General features: G+C 44.8%; 2 protein-coding genes across 2 annotated transcripts in view; one reads left to right on the forward strand and one right to left on the reverse strand.

The window, feature by feature from the left end:
- LOC144602227 (tetraspanin-18-like) overlaps positions 1-21,184 on the forward strand; it is a 305,930-nt gene that overhangs the window by 35,581 nt on the left and 249,165 nt on the right. The window lies entirely within an intron of this gene.
- LOC144602465 (astacin-like metalloendopeptidase) overlaps positions 1-21,184 on the reverse strand; it is an 81,483-nt gene that overhangs the window by 19,444 nt on the left and 40,855 nt on the right. Inside the window, exons 6-7 of the mRNA XM_078415612.1 lie at positions 20,263-20,441; positions 8,961-9,042 (exon numbers count right to left, since the gene is read on the reverse strand). Coding sequence (XP_078271738.1) covers positions 8,961-9,042; positions 20,263-20,441 — 261 coding nt within the window. The remainder of the gene's footprint in view (positions 1-8,960; positions 9,043-20,262; positions 20,442-21,184) is intronic.

Here is a 21,184-nt window from a genome sequence, read left to right on the forward strand (position 1 = left end):
CAGTGGATTGTGTGTATTCCTTTCTTTAACAGTTTCTTTGCGGAAAAGTACCATTAAACCGAATGTTGCCAGAATCGGTTGGCCCATATGCCTCTGAACCTATTCTACGCATGTACCTGTCCAAATGTTTTTTAAATGTTGTGATAGTACCTGCGTCAACTACTTCCTCTGGCGGCTCATTCCATATACCTATCGCCCTTTGTGTAAAAAAATAAGTTACCCCTCAGGTTCCTATTAAATCTCCCCCCACCCCCCCCCTCACCTTAAACCTATGTCCTCTGGTTCTTGATTCACATACTCTGGATAAAAGACTGTGCATTTACCCTATCTGTTCTTCTCATGATCTCATAAACTTCGAAAAGATCACCCCTCATCTTCCTAAGGAATAAAGTCCTAAGCTTGCACAAAGCTTGAATCTTGGAACCAATTGTCCTGTGCTTCCCAATCCTGGATGTTAACACCAGGGCCTTAGTAATGTAACCTTACATTTTGGCTTTGATTTACTCCAGTCATTCTGGGCATTGGGTAATAATTGGGCTAGTTAGGATTCTTTACTTTTCTTTAATCACTGGCAATTACAATAGCAGAGGACACGTTGAAATCACAAATCAGAACAATATACATGGTTTACTTGGCAACAGTGATCCCTACCCTTGCAAGTGATTTGGAGGCGGGCTACCTACAACAGGCAGCTTAAAGTGTTGGAGTTATTTCATCAATGCTGTATCCACAATATTCTTCAAATCCACTGGCAGAACAGTGAACTGAGAGCAGCGTTCTGGTCAGGAAATCATCACCAGAACTGTGGTTCAAATTGCACTTGATCTCCACTGGGCAGTTCCCATGCCAAACACCAGACTCCTACAATAGGCAATCTGTTCCAAGCTCTGTACCCAAAACAGTTTACTGGATGGGTAGAGAAAAAAACACAAGAATGATTTTACAGCCTTCTTTGAAAAATGTTGTATCCCCACTGAATTCCTTTCATGTGTCCTTGCATCAGTTCATAAAAGCATGTGCAGTGGAAACAGCATACCACCTTATACACCACACACAATTGCTATTTGCCCCATTTGTGGTAGAGGCTACTGGTCCCACATTGGCATAAGACATTCAGAATGGGAGTGGAGACACGCTATCTTCAAACCTGAGAAACTGTCCAAGAAGAAAGGTGCTATTTCGTCCTGCAGGACAATTTTGTAACCTTGGCATTTACCTGAAAACGACACCAACTATCTTGAAACAACATCAACACGAGAAGAGTAAGAATGTTAAACCACTTCAAGAAATGCAATTTACTGATACCATGAATATGAAACTCTTTGGGCAGTGTCCTTGCTGGATAGGAACTCATAAACACATGATAGGTCCGAGTAACTATGATGTGCATGTGAAATTCCCTTATACTGGAACAATGGCATTCCTTGATTTACAGTGGCTCTGAAAGAAATTGGGAACTATTTTGAAATGCAGAATTTTTGCGGTATTATAAACTGTCAGTGGGCTCCAAAGAAAGGTGCAATAATTTGAACAGCAGTTACAGATTCCACAAATTGAATCTCCTCAATCATGTATCTCGAAACTATGTCGGCTGCCGGCACAGTACATGGTGCCTGCCTTGACTAACTATTGAAACACTTTCTGGGGGGTGGGTGGGGGAGAGTTGTATGATGTACCAAGGCAGTGATTAGTGAGAGACCATGATCAGGGCTGGTATTAACATCCCTCCAAAGAGTTCATGTGTGTGTTCCTCTGGCAGCAAATAAAAAAGCCTGAACAAACTTCTTCCCTGGATGTTATGTAATTACTTTATTTTACTTTAAACATGAACTGATTTATCTGTAAACATCTGTAACTGACACCTAGCAAATGTCAGGTGCGTCACAAACTAAATAGAAATTGAAACAATCTATGTAAAGTTGTAAAAATCAGAGAAAATAAATGAAAGATTGGTTTTTATGTACAGAGATGGAATACAAAGAGATGGATGATACTCTTTGAAACATTTTTACAACTGAAATCTTGAGCCAGTGAGGGTCAGTAATCAGATAGAAACCGGGTCAACAGACAATGGAAGCAAGCATTAGTGCAGGAGAGTTTGGATCAGTTCAAGTTGATAATTGGAACGAAGTAGGAAATTAATCACAAAACTGCATTACACGAATGTGTAACAGAGACACAGCATTCTGAGGCAGGTTTGCCACTGCCACACGGTTTTTAAAAAAACTAAATGGGGGGGGGGGGGGGTGTATATGTCAAATGGGATAGTCAAGGATGGAGTTAAGGGGAAAGAAAGTAAAGGGATAGTTAATGCCCACGGAAAAAAACGGGAAAGAAAGCTCACAAAGGAATAGGAGAGTATGGCCAAGTGCAATGGGAATCGATGTGAAAGGTGAGATGCGTAAGGAATTAAAAGTATTGTAAATGAATGCGCAGAGTATAAGAAGTGAAGTAGATGAGCTTGAGGATCAGTTAGAGATTGGTAGATATGACATTGTGGGGATTACAGAAACGTGGCTGCAGGAGGATCGGGCCTGGGAACTTAATATTCAGGGTTATACATCTTACAGAAAGGACAGACAGGTGGGCAGAGGAGGTGGGGTAGCTCTGTTGGTGAGGGACAAAATTCAGTCCCTTGCAAGAGGTGACATAGGGACTGATGAGGTAGAGTCACTGTGGATTGAGTTGAGGAATTGTAAAGGTAAGAAGACACTAATTGGAGTTGTCTACAGACCCCCAAAAGTAGCCCGGATGTAGGGTGTAAGATGCAGCAGGAGTTAAAGCTGGCATGTAACAAAGGTAATGCCACTGTGGTGAAGGGGGATTTCAATATGCAGGTAGACTGGGAAAATCATGTTGGTTCTGGGCCCCAAGAAAGAGAGTTTGTAGAGTTCCTCCGAGATGGATTCTTAGAGCAGCTTGTAATGGAGCCTACCAGAGAAAAGGCAGTTCTGGATTTAGTGTTGTCCAATGAACCAGATTTGATAAAGAGAACTCGAGGTAAAGGAACCGCTTGGAGGTAGTGATCATAATATGATTAGTTTTAATCTGCAATTTGAGAGGGAGAAGGTTAAATCTGAAGTGTCAGTGATGCAGTTGAACAAAGGGGACTATGAAGGCATGAGAGAGGAGCTGGCCAAGGTTGACTGGAAAGGGATCCCAGCAGGAATGACGGTGGAACAGCAATGGCAGGAATTTCTGGGTATAATCTGGAAGACGCAGGATCATTTCATTCCAAAGCAGAAGAAAGATTCTAAGGGGATTAGGAGGCAACCGTGCCTGACAAGGAAAGTTAGGGATGGAATAAAACTAAAGAAACGATGTATAATACAGCAAAGAGTAGCAGGAAGCCAGATAATTGGGAAAATTTCAAAGGACAACAAATGTAACAAAACGGGCAATAAGGGCTGAAAAGATGAAGTACGAGGGGAAGCTGGCCAAGAATATAAAGGACAGTAAAAGCGTCTTTAGATATGTTACGAGAAAAAGAGTAGCAAAGTCAAATGTGGGTCCCTCGAAGTCAGACACCGGTGAAATTATTATAGATCAGGGATCTCCAAACTATGACCCGCGGGCCACATCTGGCCTGCCACAAGATTTTATCCGGCCCGCAGCAAGCTCTTCGGCAGCGGGGACTGGAGGCAGAAGCTGCCGGCGAAGGTACTGTGGAGAGCGGATCGCCACCAACCCAGAGCCGGCACAAGGCGAGAGATCGCAGCGCCCCCTCGCAAACAACAAAACCCAAGGAAACTTCCCTCCTCGCTGCCAACGCCGCTCACCCCGGGGAGAGAGGGGGGGGGGGGGGGGGGGGGGTGGGGAGAGAGAGAGAGGGGGGGGAGATAGAGAGAAGTCAAGTCAAGTCAAATTTATTTGTCACATACACATACACGATGTGCAGTGAAATGAAAGTGGCAATGCCTGCGGGTTGTGCACAAAAAGAATTACAGTTACAGCATATAAATAAAGTTAATAAGTTACTATTAGTGTCGACAAAAATTTAGTCTCTGGGGTTATAAAAGTTGACAGTCCTGATGGCCTGTGGGAAGAAACTCCGTCTCATCCTCTCCGTTTTCACAGCGTGACAGCGGAGGCGTTTGCCTGATCGTAGCATCTGGAACAGTCCGTTACTGGGGTGGCAGGGGTCCCTCATGATCTTGCTTGCTCTGGATCTGCACCTCCTGATGTATAGGTCCTGCAGGGGGACGAGTGTAGTTCCCATGGTGCGTTCTGCCGAACGCACTACTCTCTGCAGGGCCATCCTGTCCTGGGCAGAGCTGTTACCAAACCAGACTGCAATGTTGCCGGACAGGATGCTCTCTACAGCCCCAGAGTAGAAGCAATGAAGGATCCTCAGAGACACTCTGAATTTCCTCAGTTGTCTAAGGTGGTAAAGGCGCTGCTTAGCCTTACCCACCAGTGCGGCAATGTGCGTTGCCCACGTCAGATCCTCTGCGATGCGGACTCCCAAGTATTTAAAACTGCTCACCCTATCCACAATAGACCTATTTATCTCCAGTGGCGTGTACGTCCTTGAATGTTTAGCCCTTCTGAAGTCCACAATCAGCTCCTTTGTTTTAGTGACATTCAAGAGGAGGCTATTGTCCTGACACCAGAGTGCCAGATCAGCCACCTCCTCCCGGTAGGCCTTCTCATCGTTGTTGGAGATCCGGCCCACCACCACAGTGTCATCAGCAAACTTGATGATGGAGTTTGAGCTGAACCTGGCCCCACAGTCATGTGTGTACAGGGAGTACAGTAGGGGGCTAAGGACGCAGCCCTGGGGGGATCCTATGTTCAGGGTGAGGGAGCTAGATGTGTGTTCCCCCATCCTGACCACTTGGGGCCTGGCAGTGAGAAAGTCCAGGACCCAGGCACACAGAGGGGTGCTAAGCCCCAGTTCCAGCAGCTTCTCAACCAGTCTGCTGGGGACTATTGTGTTGAACGCTGAACTAAAGTCAATGAACAGCATCCTCACATAGCCCCCCTGGCTGTCCAGATGAGAGAGAGCGGTGTGTAGAACCTGGGAGACCGCATCATCCGTGGACCTGTTCTGACGGTATGCGAACTGTAGTGGGTCCATGTTGTGAGGAAGGAGGGCGCAGATGTGCTTCTTGACTAGCCTCTCAAAGCATTTCATGACAACCGAGGTGAGGGCCACTGGTCGGTAGTCATTTAAACACGCTGGAGAGGCATTCTTTGGCACCGGTACAATGATGGATCTTTTGAAGCATGCAGGGACCACGGACTTTGCCAAGGAGAGGTTGAATATTGTGGTGAGCACTGGAGCAAGCTGAGTAGCACAAGACTTTAGTACTCGCCCAGATATACCATCTGGGCCTCCAGCTTTCCTCGTGTTCACACGCGTCAGAGCCCACCTCACCTCATGCTCGGACACCGAGAATGTGTGCACATCCCCGGCGGTGGATCCCCCTCCAGCCTCGCTAGCCAGCGCCCCTTCGGTGCTGTTTTTAGACGGCGAGCTGGTGGTGTTACCCGTCTCAAACCGTGCATAAAAAGAGTTCAGGTCATCAGCTAAGGGGGTGCTGGACCTGTAGCTAGTTATAGTCCGTAGCCCCTGCCAAAGGCGCCTGGTGTCCTGCTGCTCCATCTGTGACTCCATCTTGTCCCGGTACCTCCTTTTTGCATCCTTCACTGCCCTTCGCAGTCGGTAGGACTCTCCCTTGTAGACGTCCATGTTGCCGGATGCAAGGCCGGAGTTGTAAGCAGCGGTGCCAGCATTCAAGGCCACGCGAATAGACCTGTCCACCCAGGGTTTTTGGTGGGGGGAGATAGAGAGAGGGGGGTTGAGAGAGAGAGGGGGGAGAGGGAGAGAGGGGGGGAAGAACGAGTTGGGGGTAGAGAGAGAGTCGGGGTAGAGGGAGCAACGGGTGAGAGCTGGAGTGCGGGGAGGGGGAGGGTGTCAATGGTGGTCACTGTATTTTTTCTGTTTTATAAATAATTGTATACCTACGGTGTATATATATTCCAATATTTCAAGCTCTTTTTAAAAATGGAATATTATTTATTTGTTGCCATATAAACCTAATTTAAACTAACCTAACCTAGTTTAACTTTTCCTAATCTAATCTAATGAAACCTAGTCTAACCTTTTTTGAGTTCATTAAATTTATAAACTTCACACTTCTTTATTTTGTCCTACGGCCCGCAAAAATGTGCCAAATATATAATGTGGCCCTCATGCTGAAAAGTTTGGAGGTCCCTGTTATAGATAACAAGGAAATGGCAGAAGAGTTGAACAGGTACTTTGGATCTGTCTTCACTAAGGAAGACACAAACAATCTCCCAGATGTACTAGAGGACAGATGATCTAGGGGGATAGAGGAACTGAAAGAAATTTGCATTAAGCGAGAAATAGTATTGTAAGAATATATGAAAATAACTGCAGATGCTGGTATAAATCGATTTATTCACAAAATGTTGTGAATCCCAGGGTACTCAGGGAGGTGGCTCTAGAAATAGTGGACGCGTTGCTGATCATTTTCCAATGTTCAATAGATTCAGGATCATTTCCTGTGGATTGAAGGATAGCTAATGTTATCTCACTTCAAGAAAGGAGCGAGAGAGAAAACAGGGAATTACAGACCAGTTAGCCTGACATCGGTGGTGGGGAAGATGCTGGAGTCAATTATTAAAGAGGTAATAATGGTGCATTTGGATAGCAGTAAAAGGATAAGTCCAAGTCTGTGTGCATTTATGAAAGGGAAATTATGCTTGACTAATCTTCTGGAATTTTTTGAGGATGTGACGAGTAAAATGGATGAAGGGGAGCCAATGGATGTCGTGTATCTAGACTTTCAGAAAGCCTTTGACAAGGTCCCACACGGGAGATTGGTGAGCAAAATTAGAACACATGGTATTGGGGGTTGGGTGTTGAAATGGATAGAGAATTGAATGGCAGGCAGTGGCGAGTGGAGTGCCAGAAAGCTTGGTGTTGGGGCCGCAACTATTCACCATATATATTAATGATTTGGATGGAATTAGAAGTAACATTAGCAAGTTTGCAGATGACACAAAGCTGGGTGGTAGTGTGAACTGCGAAGAGGATGTTAGGAGGTTGCAGGGTGACCTGGACAGGTTGAGTGAGTGGGCAGATGCATGGCAGATGCAGTATAATGTAGATAAATGTGAAGTTATCCACTTTGGCGGCCAAAACAAGGAGGCAGATTATTATCTCAATGGTGTCAGGTTAGGTAAGGGGGAAGTGCAGCGAGACCTGGGTGTCCTGTACACCAGTCACTGAAAGTTGGCGTGCAGGTACAGCACGCAGTGAAGAAAGCTAATGGCATGTTGGCCTTCATAACGAGAGGATTTCAGTATAGGAGTAAAGAGGTTCTTCTGCAGTTATACAGGGCCCTGGTCAGACCACATCTGGAGTATTGTGTACAGTTTTGGTCTCCTAATTTGAGGAAGGACATCCTTGTAATTGAGGCAGTGCAGCGTAGGTTCACGAGATTGATCCCTGGGATGGTGGGTCTGTCATATGAGGAAAGATTGAAAAGACTAGGCTTGTATTCAATGGAGTTTAGAAGGATGAGAGGGGATCTTATAGAGACGTATAAAATTATAAAAAGACTGGACAAGCTAGATGCAGGAAAAATGTTCCCAATATTGGGCGAGCCCAGAACCAGGGGCCACAGTCTTAGAATAAAGGGGAGGCCATTTAAAACTGAGGTGAGAAGGAACTTTTTCACCCAGAGAGTTGTGAATTTGTGGAATTCTCTGCCACAGAGGGCAGTGGAGGACAAATCACTGGATGGATTTAAGAGAGATTTAGATAGAGCTCTTGGGGCTAGTGAAATCAAGGGATAAGGGGAGAAGGAAGGCATGGGTTACTGATTGTGGATGATCAGCCATGATCACAATGGATGGCGGTGCTGGCTCGAAGGGCCGAATGGCTTCCTCATGCACCTATTTTCTATGTTTCTATGTTAGACATGGAACTGGATGAACAGCTGAAATGCTGTGGCAGTGGAGAAGGTGTAAAGGTAATTCAGATGAAAATTATTAATATTAGTGATACATACAAATATGAGAACATATGAATAAGCAGCAGGCAACAACTCCTCATACTTGTTCATTCAATGCAATTATTGTCAATCTGTCTGTAACAACATCTCTGATTTCCCACCTGTCCTAGTAAACTTTCACCCCATGGTAATTAAGAATCTATATCTGTTTGTAAAAATATTCAGAGGCTCTGTTTCTACTAACTTTTGGGAAAGTCTGGGCTGGAGACTTCAATGTAATCAAACTCTTGCAATCTCTGATTGCAAGCTGGGTTCAACTGTCTTAAAAGCCACCCAGACCTGCTTGGCATCACGAACAGTGAAATCCAACCTTGAAATGGAGCAGAGCAGAATCACGATGATATATGGAGATGTTTGGGTCGTTACTGGTTGAAACCTAGATTGTACAAGGAAGAAACAAGCTCAAGCTCACAAGCCCTGCATGGGAATATGTCGACAAGCAACAAGCAAAAAGCCCTGGGAGGGAGATCTGCTTTAATTTGTGGTATTAAATTGAATACGATATTTAGCTAGGAATCTTTAACCATGTACTGTCTGTGGCAATAAATTTCAGGATGAAATTACAATTAAAGGAACTTTAATATGATTTGAAATATTAAACATTTGTGAATGGCTTGTTCTCCACAGGAATTGGAGGCTGGAATATGAATATGACCCTGTGAATACCAAATTAATAATCGTGTGTATTGGTTCTCTGCAATATTGTGATTTCCATGCATAAAATTGACGACACACGAATGGGAATACTTTCATTTGGATGCATACATTTGTTTTGCTGTATACACAGATGCAATCAGAGTGTGTGCCTTAGAAGCTGTTGCAAGCAAGATTTTCATTGTATCTGTATCTTCCATACTTGAGCATCTGACAATAAACTCAATTTGACTAGACTTAACATCGTTTCAGACTCACCTGCCATAGTGCATAATTGAGGTATAATCATATTTTACGCCCAGATTATTGGTCCGCAGTTTATTAAAATTAAATGCTTGCCCTGTAGAAAAATGTATACAGAATTAATTAAAATGAACTTGTTTTACATTAGTTCATAAATATTAATGTTAAACACTGAGAATAGTTGAAATATAGCTTTTAAAAAAGCAGATATATGGATCAGTGAACTTCACTGCAGTTTATCGATTAATTCCTGACATAGTTACATCTCGCTACTTCATTCTGACATTCCCACCTGCTTCAAAATGACCACTATCATCCTCATGCTGAAGAAAAGGACTACCGTTCAGTGGCTCTGACATCCACCATTACAAAGTCTTCAAGAGTCTGGTGATGGTTAACTCCATTCCATTAATTCCAGCCTTTCAGCCAGCATTGATCCATTGCAGTTTGCTTACCATCACAACAGATCCACAACAGATGCCAATTCCCTGGACTTGCACTCATCTCTGGAACACCTAATCGACAAAGACTCCTATGTTAGATTCCTTATCGACTATAGATCTGCCTTCAACACTATCAATCCCATCTCCAAACTCTAGAACCAAGGAATCAGCTCCCCCCTCTGCCATTGGATCCTCAACTTTCTGACCCACAGACCTCAATCAGTAAGGATAGGTGACAACATAAGGCAATACGGGGAGAAAAGATGAGGTACGAGGGTAAGCTAGCCAATAATATAAAGGAGGATAGTAAAAGCTTTTTTAGGTATGTGAAGAGGAAAAAAATAGTCAAGGCAAATGTGGGTCACTTGAAGTAAGAAGCAGGGGAATTTATTATGGGGAACAAGGAAATGGCAGACGAGTTGAACCGGTACTTTGGATCTGTCTTCACTAAGGAAGGTACAAACAATCTCCCAGATGTTCTAGTGGCCAGAGATCCTAGGGTGACGGAGGAACTGAAGGAGATTCACATTAGGCAGGAAATGGTGTTGGGTAGACTGATGGGATTGAAGGCTGATAAATCCCCAGGGCCTGATGGTCTGCATCCCAGGGTACTAAAGGAGGTGGCTCTAGAAATTGTGGATGCATTGGTGATCATTTTCCAATGTTCTATAGATTCAGGATCAGTTCCTGTGGATTGGATGGTAGCTAATGTTATCCCACTTTTTAAGAAAGGAGGGAGAGAGAAAACGGGAAATTATAGACAAGTTAGTCTGACATCAGTGGTGGGGAAGATGCTGGAGTCAATTATAAAAGACGAAATTGCGGAGCATTTGGATAGCAGTAACAGGATCGTTCCGAGCCAGCACGGATTTACGAAGGGGAAATCATGCTTGACTAATCTTCTGGAATTTTATGAGGATGTAACTAGGAAAACTGACAGGGGAGAGCCGGTGGATGTGGTGTACCTCGACCATTAGCAAATTTGCAGATGATACAAAGCTGGGTGGTAGTGTGAACTGTGAGTAAGATGCTATGAGGTTGCAGGGTGACTTAGACAGGTTGTGTGAGTGGGCGGATGCATGGCAGATGCAGTTTAATGTGGATAAGTGTGAGGTTATCCACTTTGGTGGTAAGAATAGGAAGGCAGAGTATTATCTGAATGGTGTCAAGTTAGGAACAGGGACGTACAACGAGATCTGGATGTCCTAGTGCATCATAACAAGAGGAGTTGAGTATAGGAGCAAAGAGGTCCTTCTGCAGTTGTACAGGGCCCTAGTGAGACCGCACCTGGAGTACTGTGTGTAGTTTTGGTCTCCAAATTTGAGGAAGGATATTCTTGCTATTGACGGCGTGCAGCGTAGGTTTACTAGGTTAATTCCCGGAATGGCGGGACTATCATATGTTGAAAGACTGGAGCGACTTGGCTTGTATACACTGGAATTTAGAAGGATGAGAAGAGATCTTATCGAAACGTATAAGACTATTAAGGGGTTGGACACGTTAGAGGCAGGAAACATGTTCCCAATGTTGGGGGAGTCCAGAACAAGGGGCCACAGTTTAAGAATAAGGGGTAGGCCATTTAGAACTGAGATGAGGAAAAACGTTTTCAGTCAGAGAGTTGTGAATCTGTGGAATTCTCTGCCTCAGAAGGCAGTGGAGGCCAATTCTCTGAATGCATTCAAGAGAGAGCTGGATAGAGCTCTTAAGGATAGCGGAGTCAGGGGGTATGGGGAGAAGGCAGGAACGGGGTACTGATTGAGAATGATCAGCCATGATCACATTGAATGGCGGTGCTGGCTCGAAGGGCCGAATGGCCTCCTCCTGCACCTATTGTCTATTGACTTTCAGAAAGCCTTCGACAAGGTCCCACATAGGAGATTAGCGGGGCAAAATTAGAGCACATGGTATTGGGGGTAGGGTACTGACATGGATAGAAAATTGGTTGACAGACAGAAAGCAAAGATGGGGATAAATGGGTCCCTTTCAGAATGGCAGGCAGTGACTAGTGGGGTACCGCAAGGCTCGGTGCTGGGACCGCAGCTATTTACAATATACATTAATGACTTGGATGAAGGGATTAAAAGTACCATTAGCAAATTTGCAGATGATACAAAGCTGGGTGGTAGTGTGAGCTGTGAGGAAGAGGCTATGAGGTTGCAGGGTGACTTGGACAAGTTGTGTGAATGGGCGGATGCATGGCAGATGCAGTTTAATGTGGATAAGTGTGAGGTTATCTGAAGGATAGTGGAGTCAGGGGGTATGGGGAGAAGGCAGGAACGGGGTACTGATTGAGAATGATCAGCCATGATCACATTGAATGGTGGTGCTGGCTCGAAGGGCCGAATGGCCTACTCCTGCACCTATTGTCTATTGTCTAACATCTCCTCCAACTTAATTCTCTGCATGGTGCCCTGCAAGGAAGCATTCTCAGTTGCATATAAATGCTCCCTTTACACTCATGACCCTACAACCAATTTCAGCTCTAATTCCATCTACAAGTTTGCAAACAACACCACTGTGGTGGGCCCAATCACGAGCAATGACCAGATGGAGTACAGGATGGAGATAGAGAACTTAGTAACATGGTGTCAGGACAATAAACTCTCCTGCAATGTCAGCATGATAAAGGAGCTTTATTGACTTCAGGAAGTTCATGCCCCAATCAGCATCAATGGTGCGTGCGGATGTGGAAATGGGTGAGAGCTTCAATTCCTTGGTGTTAATATTACCAATTATCTGTCATTAACCAACCGCATTGATACGACAGCCAAGAAAGCACACCAATGCCTCTACTTCATGAGGAGACTGAGGAAAAACGGCATGTCTCCAATAACCCATACAAACTTCCACAGATGCATCATAGAAAGCAAATTGTCAGTTAAAACACAACTTGGTTTGGGAACTGCTCTGCCCAAGACCTCAAGCAACTTCAGAGATTGCAAATGTAGCCCAAGCAGACTTACCACTTTTGACTGCTACATACACTTCACATTGCCTCAAAAATGCAGGCAATATAATCAAAAGTTATTCCTTCTTCTCCCTGCTCCCATCTGGCAGAATGTACAGAAGCTGGAAGGCAAGCACTATCAGACTCAGAAAAAGCTGTTTTCCCTCCATTATATTCCAAAAGCTTAGGTACTGTTCGATTCACTTCTCCCCCATTGAGGAGATTGGACTTTGTCTAAGGAATTAGTGCGCTACAACACTGAGAACTATATTCTGCACTCTATACCTCTATAACTTCCCCTTTGCTCGATCTATTAAAGTTGAGTTTGAACTGATTATATCTATGTGTGGTATATCCCACCTGTTTGGATAGCATGCAAAATATTGCACAATGCAAAATGCTTTTGTCTGCACCTCTGTAGATATGACAATAATGAGCCTAAACCTAAATCAGTGACTCAGATAAACTGAGGTGACAGATGTAAGAAGGAATTCTAATTCCCTGCTGAAGGCATACCAATGCATTGGGGAAAAATCCCAAGCAAATTATTTTCGATGGAATTAGACTGAAAATGAGGTAAAGCATGCATAGCCTTTCATTATTTTTATTGTACTAACTAGACCAAGTGGACCCACAACTCATTGGGTTGCCATTGTGATGTGGGGAAAATTTGCACTTTCTTCTTTAAAATAAATGGCTTTAAAAAATAAATAAATCTCAATGAAAATCGCGATTTTTCTTTAAAATGGTGTTTCTTTCTGCATTGGTCTAGCACCCTTCCCTCCCCTCCCTCACTCCATCCCCTCAACCCCTCTTCTTCCCCTGCCACTCCCCCCCTTCCCCTCCCACCCCCCAGTCACCCACTCCATCCCCCTTATCTTCCCCCTCCTCCATTCTTAGGGGCTCTCCGGCGGCGCCGCCATTCCCACTTTCGGGTTTCCGTTGTGACGTCAAACATGGAGGTATTACTGCGCATAGGCGGCTGACAGGCACAGCAAGTGGAAAAGGGATTTATTAAAGTTTAAATTGTGAATAACAAAATATAACAATTTGAACATTAATAGGATTTCTTGATGCAGGAATTTTCAACATCAGCATCATTTCCCCTTTTCACAACAGGAAGGAGTTGTCGAAAATTGCCACAACAAATGGTAAGAATGCCGCCAAAAGGCTCATCGTTCTTTTTGCATAGATCTCAAAGAGTTCTGTCCACCGCTTCAAAGCTCTCCCTCCTAATCATTGGGCACTCATCCCAAACAATCAGTCTCACACTTCTGATCAAATGAACCATGGTGGAGTTCTTCTCCATGTTGCACATTGTATTATCGGTCATTTTGATGGGTATCTTGAATCGAGGACGTGCAGTTCTTCCACCAGGCATCAATGTATCTGCTATACCAGAGGATGCTACGGCAAAAGCAACATCAACTTGACCTCGAACTTTGGAGAGGATCAAATTGGTGAGAATAGTTTTGCCCTTTCCTGCTGGTGTATTAATGAAAAACATTGAAGGAATATTCCTTTCCAAGCAGCTGCACACATGGTCATACACTGCTCTTTGCTCAGCATTCAGCAGAGGCTCCTTCTTTTCAACAAATCACTGTTGTTCAGGTCTATTGTACTGCAGTTCACTCAGCAATTCTGGATTGTCACCATCAAGGTTCATCCTTCCATGTCTTGGTAGTGGCACATGAAAGTATCCCAGTGTCTTGTTGTAATTCACAAGCTTGTCTTGAATATACAACAGAGCCTGATTATGATGCCTCTCATCAATGATGATATTTGGATCGTCGTTTGTTCTCCGTTCTCTTTGAAGGTAATCTTCAGACATTGAATTCTTGAAGCGATCCCATAATTGTCGAGAAGAGTTGATCTCAGCAATCGTCAGCAAAACAAACAAATCTCTCATTGCTTCGGGGAGTCTTGTCCGCTCAGCATCTTCCATCGTTTGTTGCCAATGGTCGTCAGTTTGCAACAAACCTCTTTCTATGCAGACGTCTTTGAAGGAAGGAAGAATATGTCCGTCATGCGTCCTCGATGAATCGAAGGATACTGGTCCTTTTACGTGATGGAGAAGCAGTTTCAAGTAGTAGAGGTCACATCTTGGAGAAACGGTATACACTCATCCCAGAACGTTGGCTTCAAAAATACCTGGAAGATCTTCCACTATCTTCCCAAACTTCCTTCTTTGCCATTTCTTATTATTCCATGTGTAAAATCGGGGTACATCAGCGTAGTACAGTGTTCTTGCAAATTGATCTCGAGAACACAATTCCATGAATTCAGTTAAAGTTGTTCTCGTGATATCCTCATTTCTCACCAGCCGACCAGCATCGACTCTGATGACGACTTGTTGTTCTTGTAGGAAAATAACTGCAAATGCTGGTACAAATCAAAGGTACTTATTCACAAAATGCTAGAGTAACTCAGCGGGTCAGGAAGCATCTCAGGAGAGAAGGAATGGGTGACGTTTCGGGTTAAGACCCTTCTTCAGACTTGTTGATCTTGTGGTAGATGTACCTGGAGTCGAATGACAGCGGGGCGTCTCTCATGAAGAAGGGTCTGACCCTTCTGAAGAAGGGTCTCGACCCGAAACGTCACCCATTCCTTCTCTCCCGAGATGCTGCCTGACCTGCTGAGCTACTCCAGCATTTTGAGAATAAATCGATTTGTACCAGTATCTGCAGTTATTTTCTTATGCGTCTCTCATGAGTTGGAAATCCAAGAATTTTAATTCCACTGCTTCCGATGGACCAATGTATCTGCCAGTAAAGTACTGTGCAATTTTGTCATCCCTGTTAACTCCAAAAACTGCTTGCTCACTCCCCTTCATGTTGTACTTGAACACGTATTTGACCGACTTTAAGGAGGAGCATATCTCAACGTTGATGTGACATGTGAACAACGTCAAGAGTTGAGCATTACAGGTCACCACCCATTCAGAAGTAATAGGATGATCCCGGCGTCCTTCTTGATGTCCCTGAATTCCTCCCATATCCGGAGATCGTCTCCTGTACAGAGGATGTGACTCATCTCCACACTTTGTGCTTTCGATAAACAGCTTCGGGAATCTCTTTCTGCATCTTCCATTCTTCCAACATGGAGTGGTGTGGTCGCAGTATGGTTCATGAACAGACCTCCCAACATTTGGTTTTACAAATTCATAATTTTGATGTCCAAAATTCAGAATTTTTCATCAAATTCATAATATGGCACGTAATGCAACTTTTCAGCAAAAAAAAGTATGCACGCCAAATGCGCATACACGTTGTGCTACATTCATGTGTGAAAAACGACTATTATTGCCAACAGTCTGTAGTTCTTGGACTACATGTACAATGTCAGGCCTATCATGAGTATATTCTAGTATTTATAGAAAGGTTATTGAACAGAAATACTTTGTACGGATTTTTGGTTTATCCGTACACATCCCAATTCTCTTGATATTGAATAAAAGAACCATGATCATAAAATGTATGACTATGTTATGAAGAAAGAGTTTCATTTAAAACTGCACATACCTAATTTCATTGAAGACATACTTGCTCCAGTGGTCTTCAACAGCAAATCACAACGGCCCGGCGGGCGGCGAGGCGAGGACCGGCAGGCGGTGAGGTGAGGCAAGGACCGGGGAGCGGCGAGGTGAGGCGAGGCCCGTGGAGCGGCGAGGTGAGGTGAGGCCTGGCGAGCGCCGAGGGCTGGGCCCGGCGAGGTGAGTCCTGCTGAGCGGCAAGGCGAGGCCCGGCAAGAGGTGAGGCCCAGCGGGCGGTGAGGCGAGGCCCGGCGAGCCGAGGTGAGGCCTGCTGAGCAGAGAGGCCTGGCGCTTGGCAAGGCGAGGCGAGGCCCGGCGGGCGGCAAGGCAAGGCCCGGCGAGCAGCGAGGCGAGGCGAGGCCCTGCGAGCGGAGAGGCAAGGCCCGACAAGAGATGAGGCCCAGCGGGCGGTGAGGCGAGGCCCGGCGAGCCGAGGTGAGGCCTGCTGAGCAGAGAGGCCTGGCGCTTGGCGAGGCCCGGCGGGCAGCAAGGCAAGGCCCGGCGAGCAGCGAGGCGAGGCGAGGCCCGGCGAGCGGAGAGGCGAGGCCCGGCAAGAGGTGAGGCCCAGCAGGCGGTGAGGCGAGGCCCGGCGAGCCGAAGTGAGGCCTGCTGAGCAGAGAGGCCTGGCGCTTGGCGAAGCGAGAGGCGAGGCCCGGCGGGCGGCAAGGCAAGGCCTGGCGAGCAGCGAGGCGAGGCGAGGCCCGACGAGCGGAGAGGCGAGGCCCGGCTAGCGGTGAGGCCCAGCAGGCGGCGAGGTGAGCCAAGGTGAAGCCCGCTGAGTGGAGAGGCCTGGCCCGTGGCGAGGCGAGGCGAGGGGAGATTAAGGGGGTGGAGGGGGGATGGAGTGCGTGAGTGGGGTTGTTTAAAACAACCTTAACTCAATGTCAGTTAATGCAGGGGAGGATTGGGGGAGTTTTTAAGGGGGGTTATCTTTAGCAGCTCAGCAGCAAATAAAATCTTTATACAAAAACTCTTGTTTGTTTGTTTGCTCCTGAACTACAGCCTAAACGGTACACGATAGCGCAACAATTTTAGGTTCATCTTACTGTCGCCTCGTGGTCTTATTGGAAGAGGTTTCATTGAAATAGGTGTTATATTTTTAAATGTTATTCACATTTTAAAGTTTAAATCTCGTGTCCTCTTATTATAATAATATAATAATATAATAGTTTTATATGAATACGTGAATATCAATATTTATGCCATGTAATTATTGGTTGTGTATGAACATGTTCATACAAAATTATTCTATGAAGCTGTTATGTAATGATTTCAAAGTTTTGACTCAAAGACATTGAAAGAATATTGATATGTTTCCAAGTCAAGATTGTGTGTGACTTGTCGGGGAATTTACAGGTGAGGGTTGCTGCATCTATGTGGCATAGGTTATAAGCTTGAGGGGTGTTGTTTTAAGAAGCCATGGTACATTAATTTTGAGTATTTTATAGATGGTTGATTTGGAAGACAAAATTCACCAATGACCAGGAAGCAAATATTTAAGATAGTGTTAATAGAGGAGTGCTCTGATGGTATTGAGCTTCTTGAATGTTGTTGAAGCTGTAATAACCCAGGCAACTGGAGAGTAATCCATCACACTCCTGTCTTACCCCTTGTGGAGAGAAGAAAATCTTTGAGTCAGGAGATGGTTCACTTGTCGATGCATATCCAGGAACTGACCTACTCTTATAGGGAGAACATTTATTGGCTTGACTAAAATCCGATGATTCCGAAGATGTTGATTGGTGAATTGGGAAAAAGTAATGCCAAGGAATGTTAATGGAAGGTGAGAAGAGTTTATCTAGTTTCCAATGGTCACTGGGCAGCCTTTGTGAGGTGCCAATGTTACTTTTGGTCATGTTGCTTAGAAACAAATACTGTTTCAATTTACATGGAGCTGCAGATAGAATCTCTGTAAAACCATCAAAAAGCATTGGCACTTTTTCCATATTAATGGGGAGAAATAAAACAGTTTTTCACTCGGTGGGAGTTAACCTTCTTATGTCCAACAAACTTAATTCCACTATATTGAAATTGTAGTTGTGACTGGAACAGGGGGCGGCACGGTGGCGCAACGGTAGAGTTGCTGCTTTACAGCGAATGCAGCGCCGGAGACTCAGGTTCGATCCTGACTACGGGTGCTGTACTGTAAGGAGTTTGTACGTTCTCCCCGTGACCTGCGTGGGTTTTCTCCGAGATCTTCGGTTTCCTCCCACACTCCAAAGACGTACAGGTATGTAGGTTAATTTGACTGGGTAAATGTAAAAATTGTCCCTAGTGTGTGTAGGATAGTGTTAATGTGCGGGGATCGCTGGGCGGTGCGGACTTGGTGGGCCGAAAAGGCCTGTTTCCGCGCTGTATCTGAAATATTTCAGAGAATATGCTGTTACTGAATTGGAGATACCCTACAAACAGGAGAAGCACATAGAATATAGAACAATATAGGAACAGATCCTTTGGCGCACAATGTCACGCTGAACATGATGTGGAAACTAATCTCCAGCTGCAAGTGATCCATATACCTACATTACCTGCATATCCAGGTGCCTATCCAAAAGCCTCTAAAATGCCACTATCATTAACTATCTCCCCCATCACCTCTGGCAGCACATTCCAGGTATCATATCATATATATACACAGCCGGAAACAGGCCTTTTCGGCCCTCCAAGTCCGTGCCGCCCAGTGATCCCCGTACATTAACACTATCCTACACCCACTAGGGACAATTTTTACATTTACCCAGCCAATTAACCTACATACCTGTACGTCTTTGGAGTGTGGGAGGAAACCGAAGATCTCGGAGAAAACCCACGCAGGTCACGGGGAGAACGTACAAACTCCTTACAGTGCAGCACCCGTAGTCAGGATCGAACCTGAGTCTCCGGCGCTGCATTCGCTGTAAAGCAGCAACTCTACCGCTGCGCTACCGTGCCGCCCACCACCTTCTGTGTAAAAATGACTTGCCTCACACATCTCCTTTAAACTTTGCGCCTCTTGCCTCAGAGCTACAGCCTCAAGTCTTTCAAACTTCTCCCCTGGGAACAAGGGTGACTATATACCCTACATATGGCTCTCCTAATGTTATATACTTCTATCAGGTCTCCTGTAACCTCCAACGCTCCAGAGAAAACAATCCAAGTTTGTCCAAACTCTTCTTGTAGCTAATAGCTTCTAATCCAGGTAGCATTCTATTAAAACCGCATCTGCACCCTCTCCAAAGCCTCCACATCCTTCCAGCGACCAAAACTGCACACAATACTCCAAATGTGACCTAACCAGACCTAGAAAGCTGCAACATGACTTTGTCACTCTCATACTCAATGCCAGTAACTACATACTTTGCTCTTATATTCAACCTCCCATAGTGCAACACCTCACATTTGCTTAGATTAAACTCCATCTGCTATTTCTCCATCCATTTCTGTAGCTGATTTATATCCCGCAACATACCCACAGGACCTTCCTCAGTATCCTCAAATCCAACAATCTTGGTGTCAACTGCAAAGTTACTAACCAGCCTTTCTGCATTTATGTCCATCATTGAAATATATCACAAATACCAGAGGTTACAGCACAGATCCCTGCTGACAACAGGCAGAATAAAGGCATAGATTATTTTCTAAATTGGGAGGGAATTCAGAAATCGGAGGTGCTAAGTATAGGATTCCCAAAACGTTAATTTGCAAGTTGAATCAGTAGTAAGGAAGGCAAACGCAATGCCAGCATTTATTTCAAGAGGACTAGAATATAAAAACATGGATGTAATGCTGAGGCTCTTTAGGGCATTGGTCAGACCGCATTTGGAGTATTGTGAGCAATTTTGGGCCCCATATTTGAGGAAGAATGTGCTGGTTCAGGAGAGGGTCCGTAGGAGGTTTACGAGAATGATCCCAGGAATGAGTGGGTTAACATATGATGAGCTTTTGACGCCACTGGGCCTCTATTCGCTGGAGTTTAGAAGGATTGGGGGGACCTCATTGAAACTCACCGAATAGTGAAATGCTTGAATAGAGTGGATGTGGAAAGGATGTTTCCACCAGTGGGAGTCTGGGACCAGAGGTCACAGCCTCAGAATTGAAGGATGTTTCTTTAGGAAGGAAATTTCTTTAAGTCAGAGGGTGGTGAATCTGTGGAATTCATTGCCGCAGAAGGCTGTGGAGGCCAAGTCAATGGATATTTTTAAGGCAGAGATAGATTCTTGATTGGTATGAGTGTCAGGGGTTATGGGGAGAAGGCAGGAGAATGGGGTTAGGAGGGAGAGATAGATCAGCCGTGATTGGGTATGGCGGAGTAGACTTGATGGGCTGTGTGGCCTAATTCTGCTCCTATCATTTATTAACTTATAGTTATTCAAGTGTTAACTTATAGTATTCAAAAGGGATGTTTAATTTTCTTACCATGTACAATATTTTCCCATAAGATCTTGACATAGGAGTCACGGTCACTCCTGCAGTGTTCATGCTGAAAACCGAGTGAATGCAGAAATTCATGTTGTATTACACCAAAGTACAGGCAAGATCTCTGGTTGAGTGATACAATCTGTTGTTTTCCCGTAAATCCAACAATTGCATAGCACCTGAGAATGCAAAAATGTAATTATTAATGGATTAATGTTCTCCAGATACAATACTAACATTTGAAAAAAACAACACATTAGCACAGTTCCAATAGGTTTTTAGGTAAGTACTAGACCAAGTGGACCCGTTGGGCCCAAACCTCTCCTCCATTGGTGCAGCACCCTCTCCTACCCCCCTCCCTCCCCTCCCCTCCCCACTTACCCTTCCCTCTCAACCCCCCTTATCCACCCTCCTCCCCCCTCCCTCCCTCCCCACCACCTCCCTCCCCCTCCCTCCCTCCTCCCTCCCTAGGAGATAGATTTGAACTTTAAAATGTGAATAATTTAAAAAATATAAGACCGATTTCAACGAAACTACTTGCATTATCACTAAAGTGACAACGGTGAGTAAGGTGGGCCTAAAATTGTCACGCTATCGTGTACCGTTTTGGCTGTAGTTCAATCACAAACAAGATAACAAACGAGAGTTTTAGTATATAGATAATATATATTGATGAACTGATCCACATAATTCAGGTTTCCTGAATCAGCATCCTGAAGAATAATGACAGGTACCGGTCGTTTCCGTGTCGTGACTCATGTGATATCAAGGCTGTGTTTACGCAGCATGGAGTTCGAACAGAGAGAAAGATACTTTGGAAGGACCAGATTTTATTACTTGCTTGAAATACTAGCTGCATTTTAGATGAAAATTTTCAGTGAACAATATAAGACTGCCTGCGTGGATTTTGCTACAAAATAGG

Source organism: Rhinoraja longicauda, chromosome 18 (assembly GCF_053455715.1).
Source record: "Rhinoraja longicauda isolate Sanriku21f chromosome 18, sRhiLon1.1, whole genome shotgun sequence".
NCBI classification, from domain to species: domain Eukaryota; kingdom Metazoa; phylum Chordata; class Chondrichthyes; order Rajiformes; family Arhynchobatidae; genus Rhinoraja; species Rhinoraja longicauda.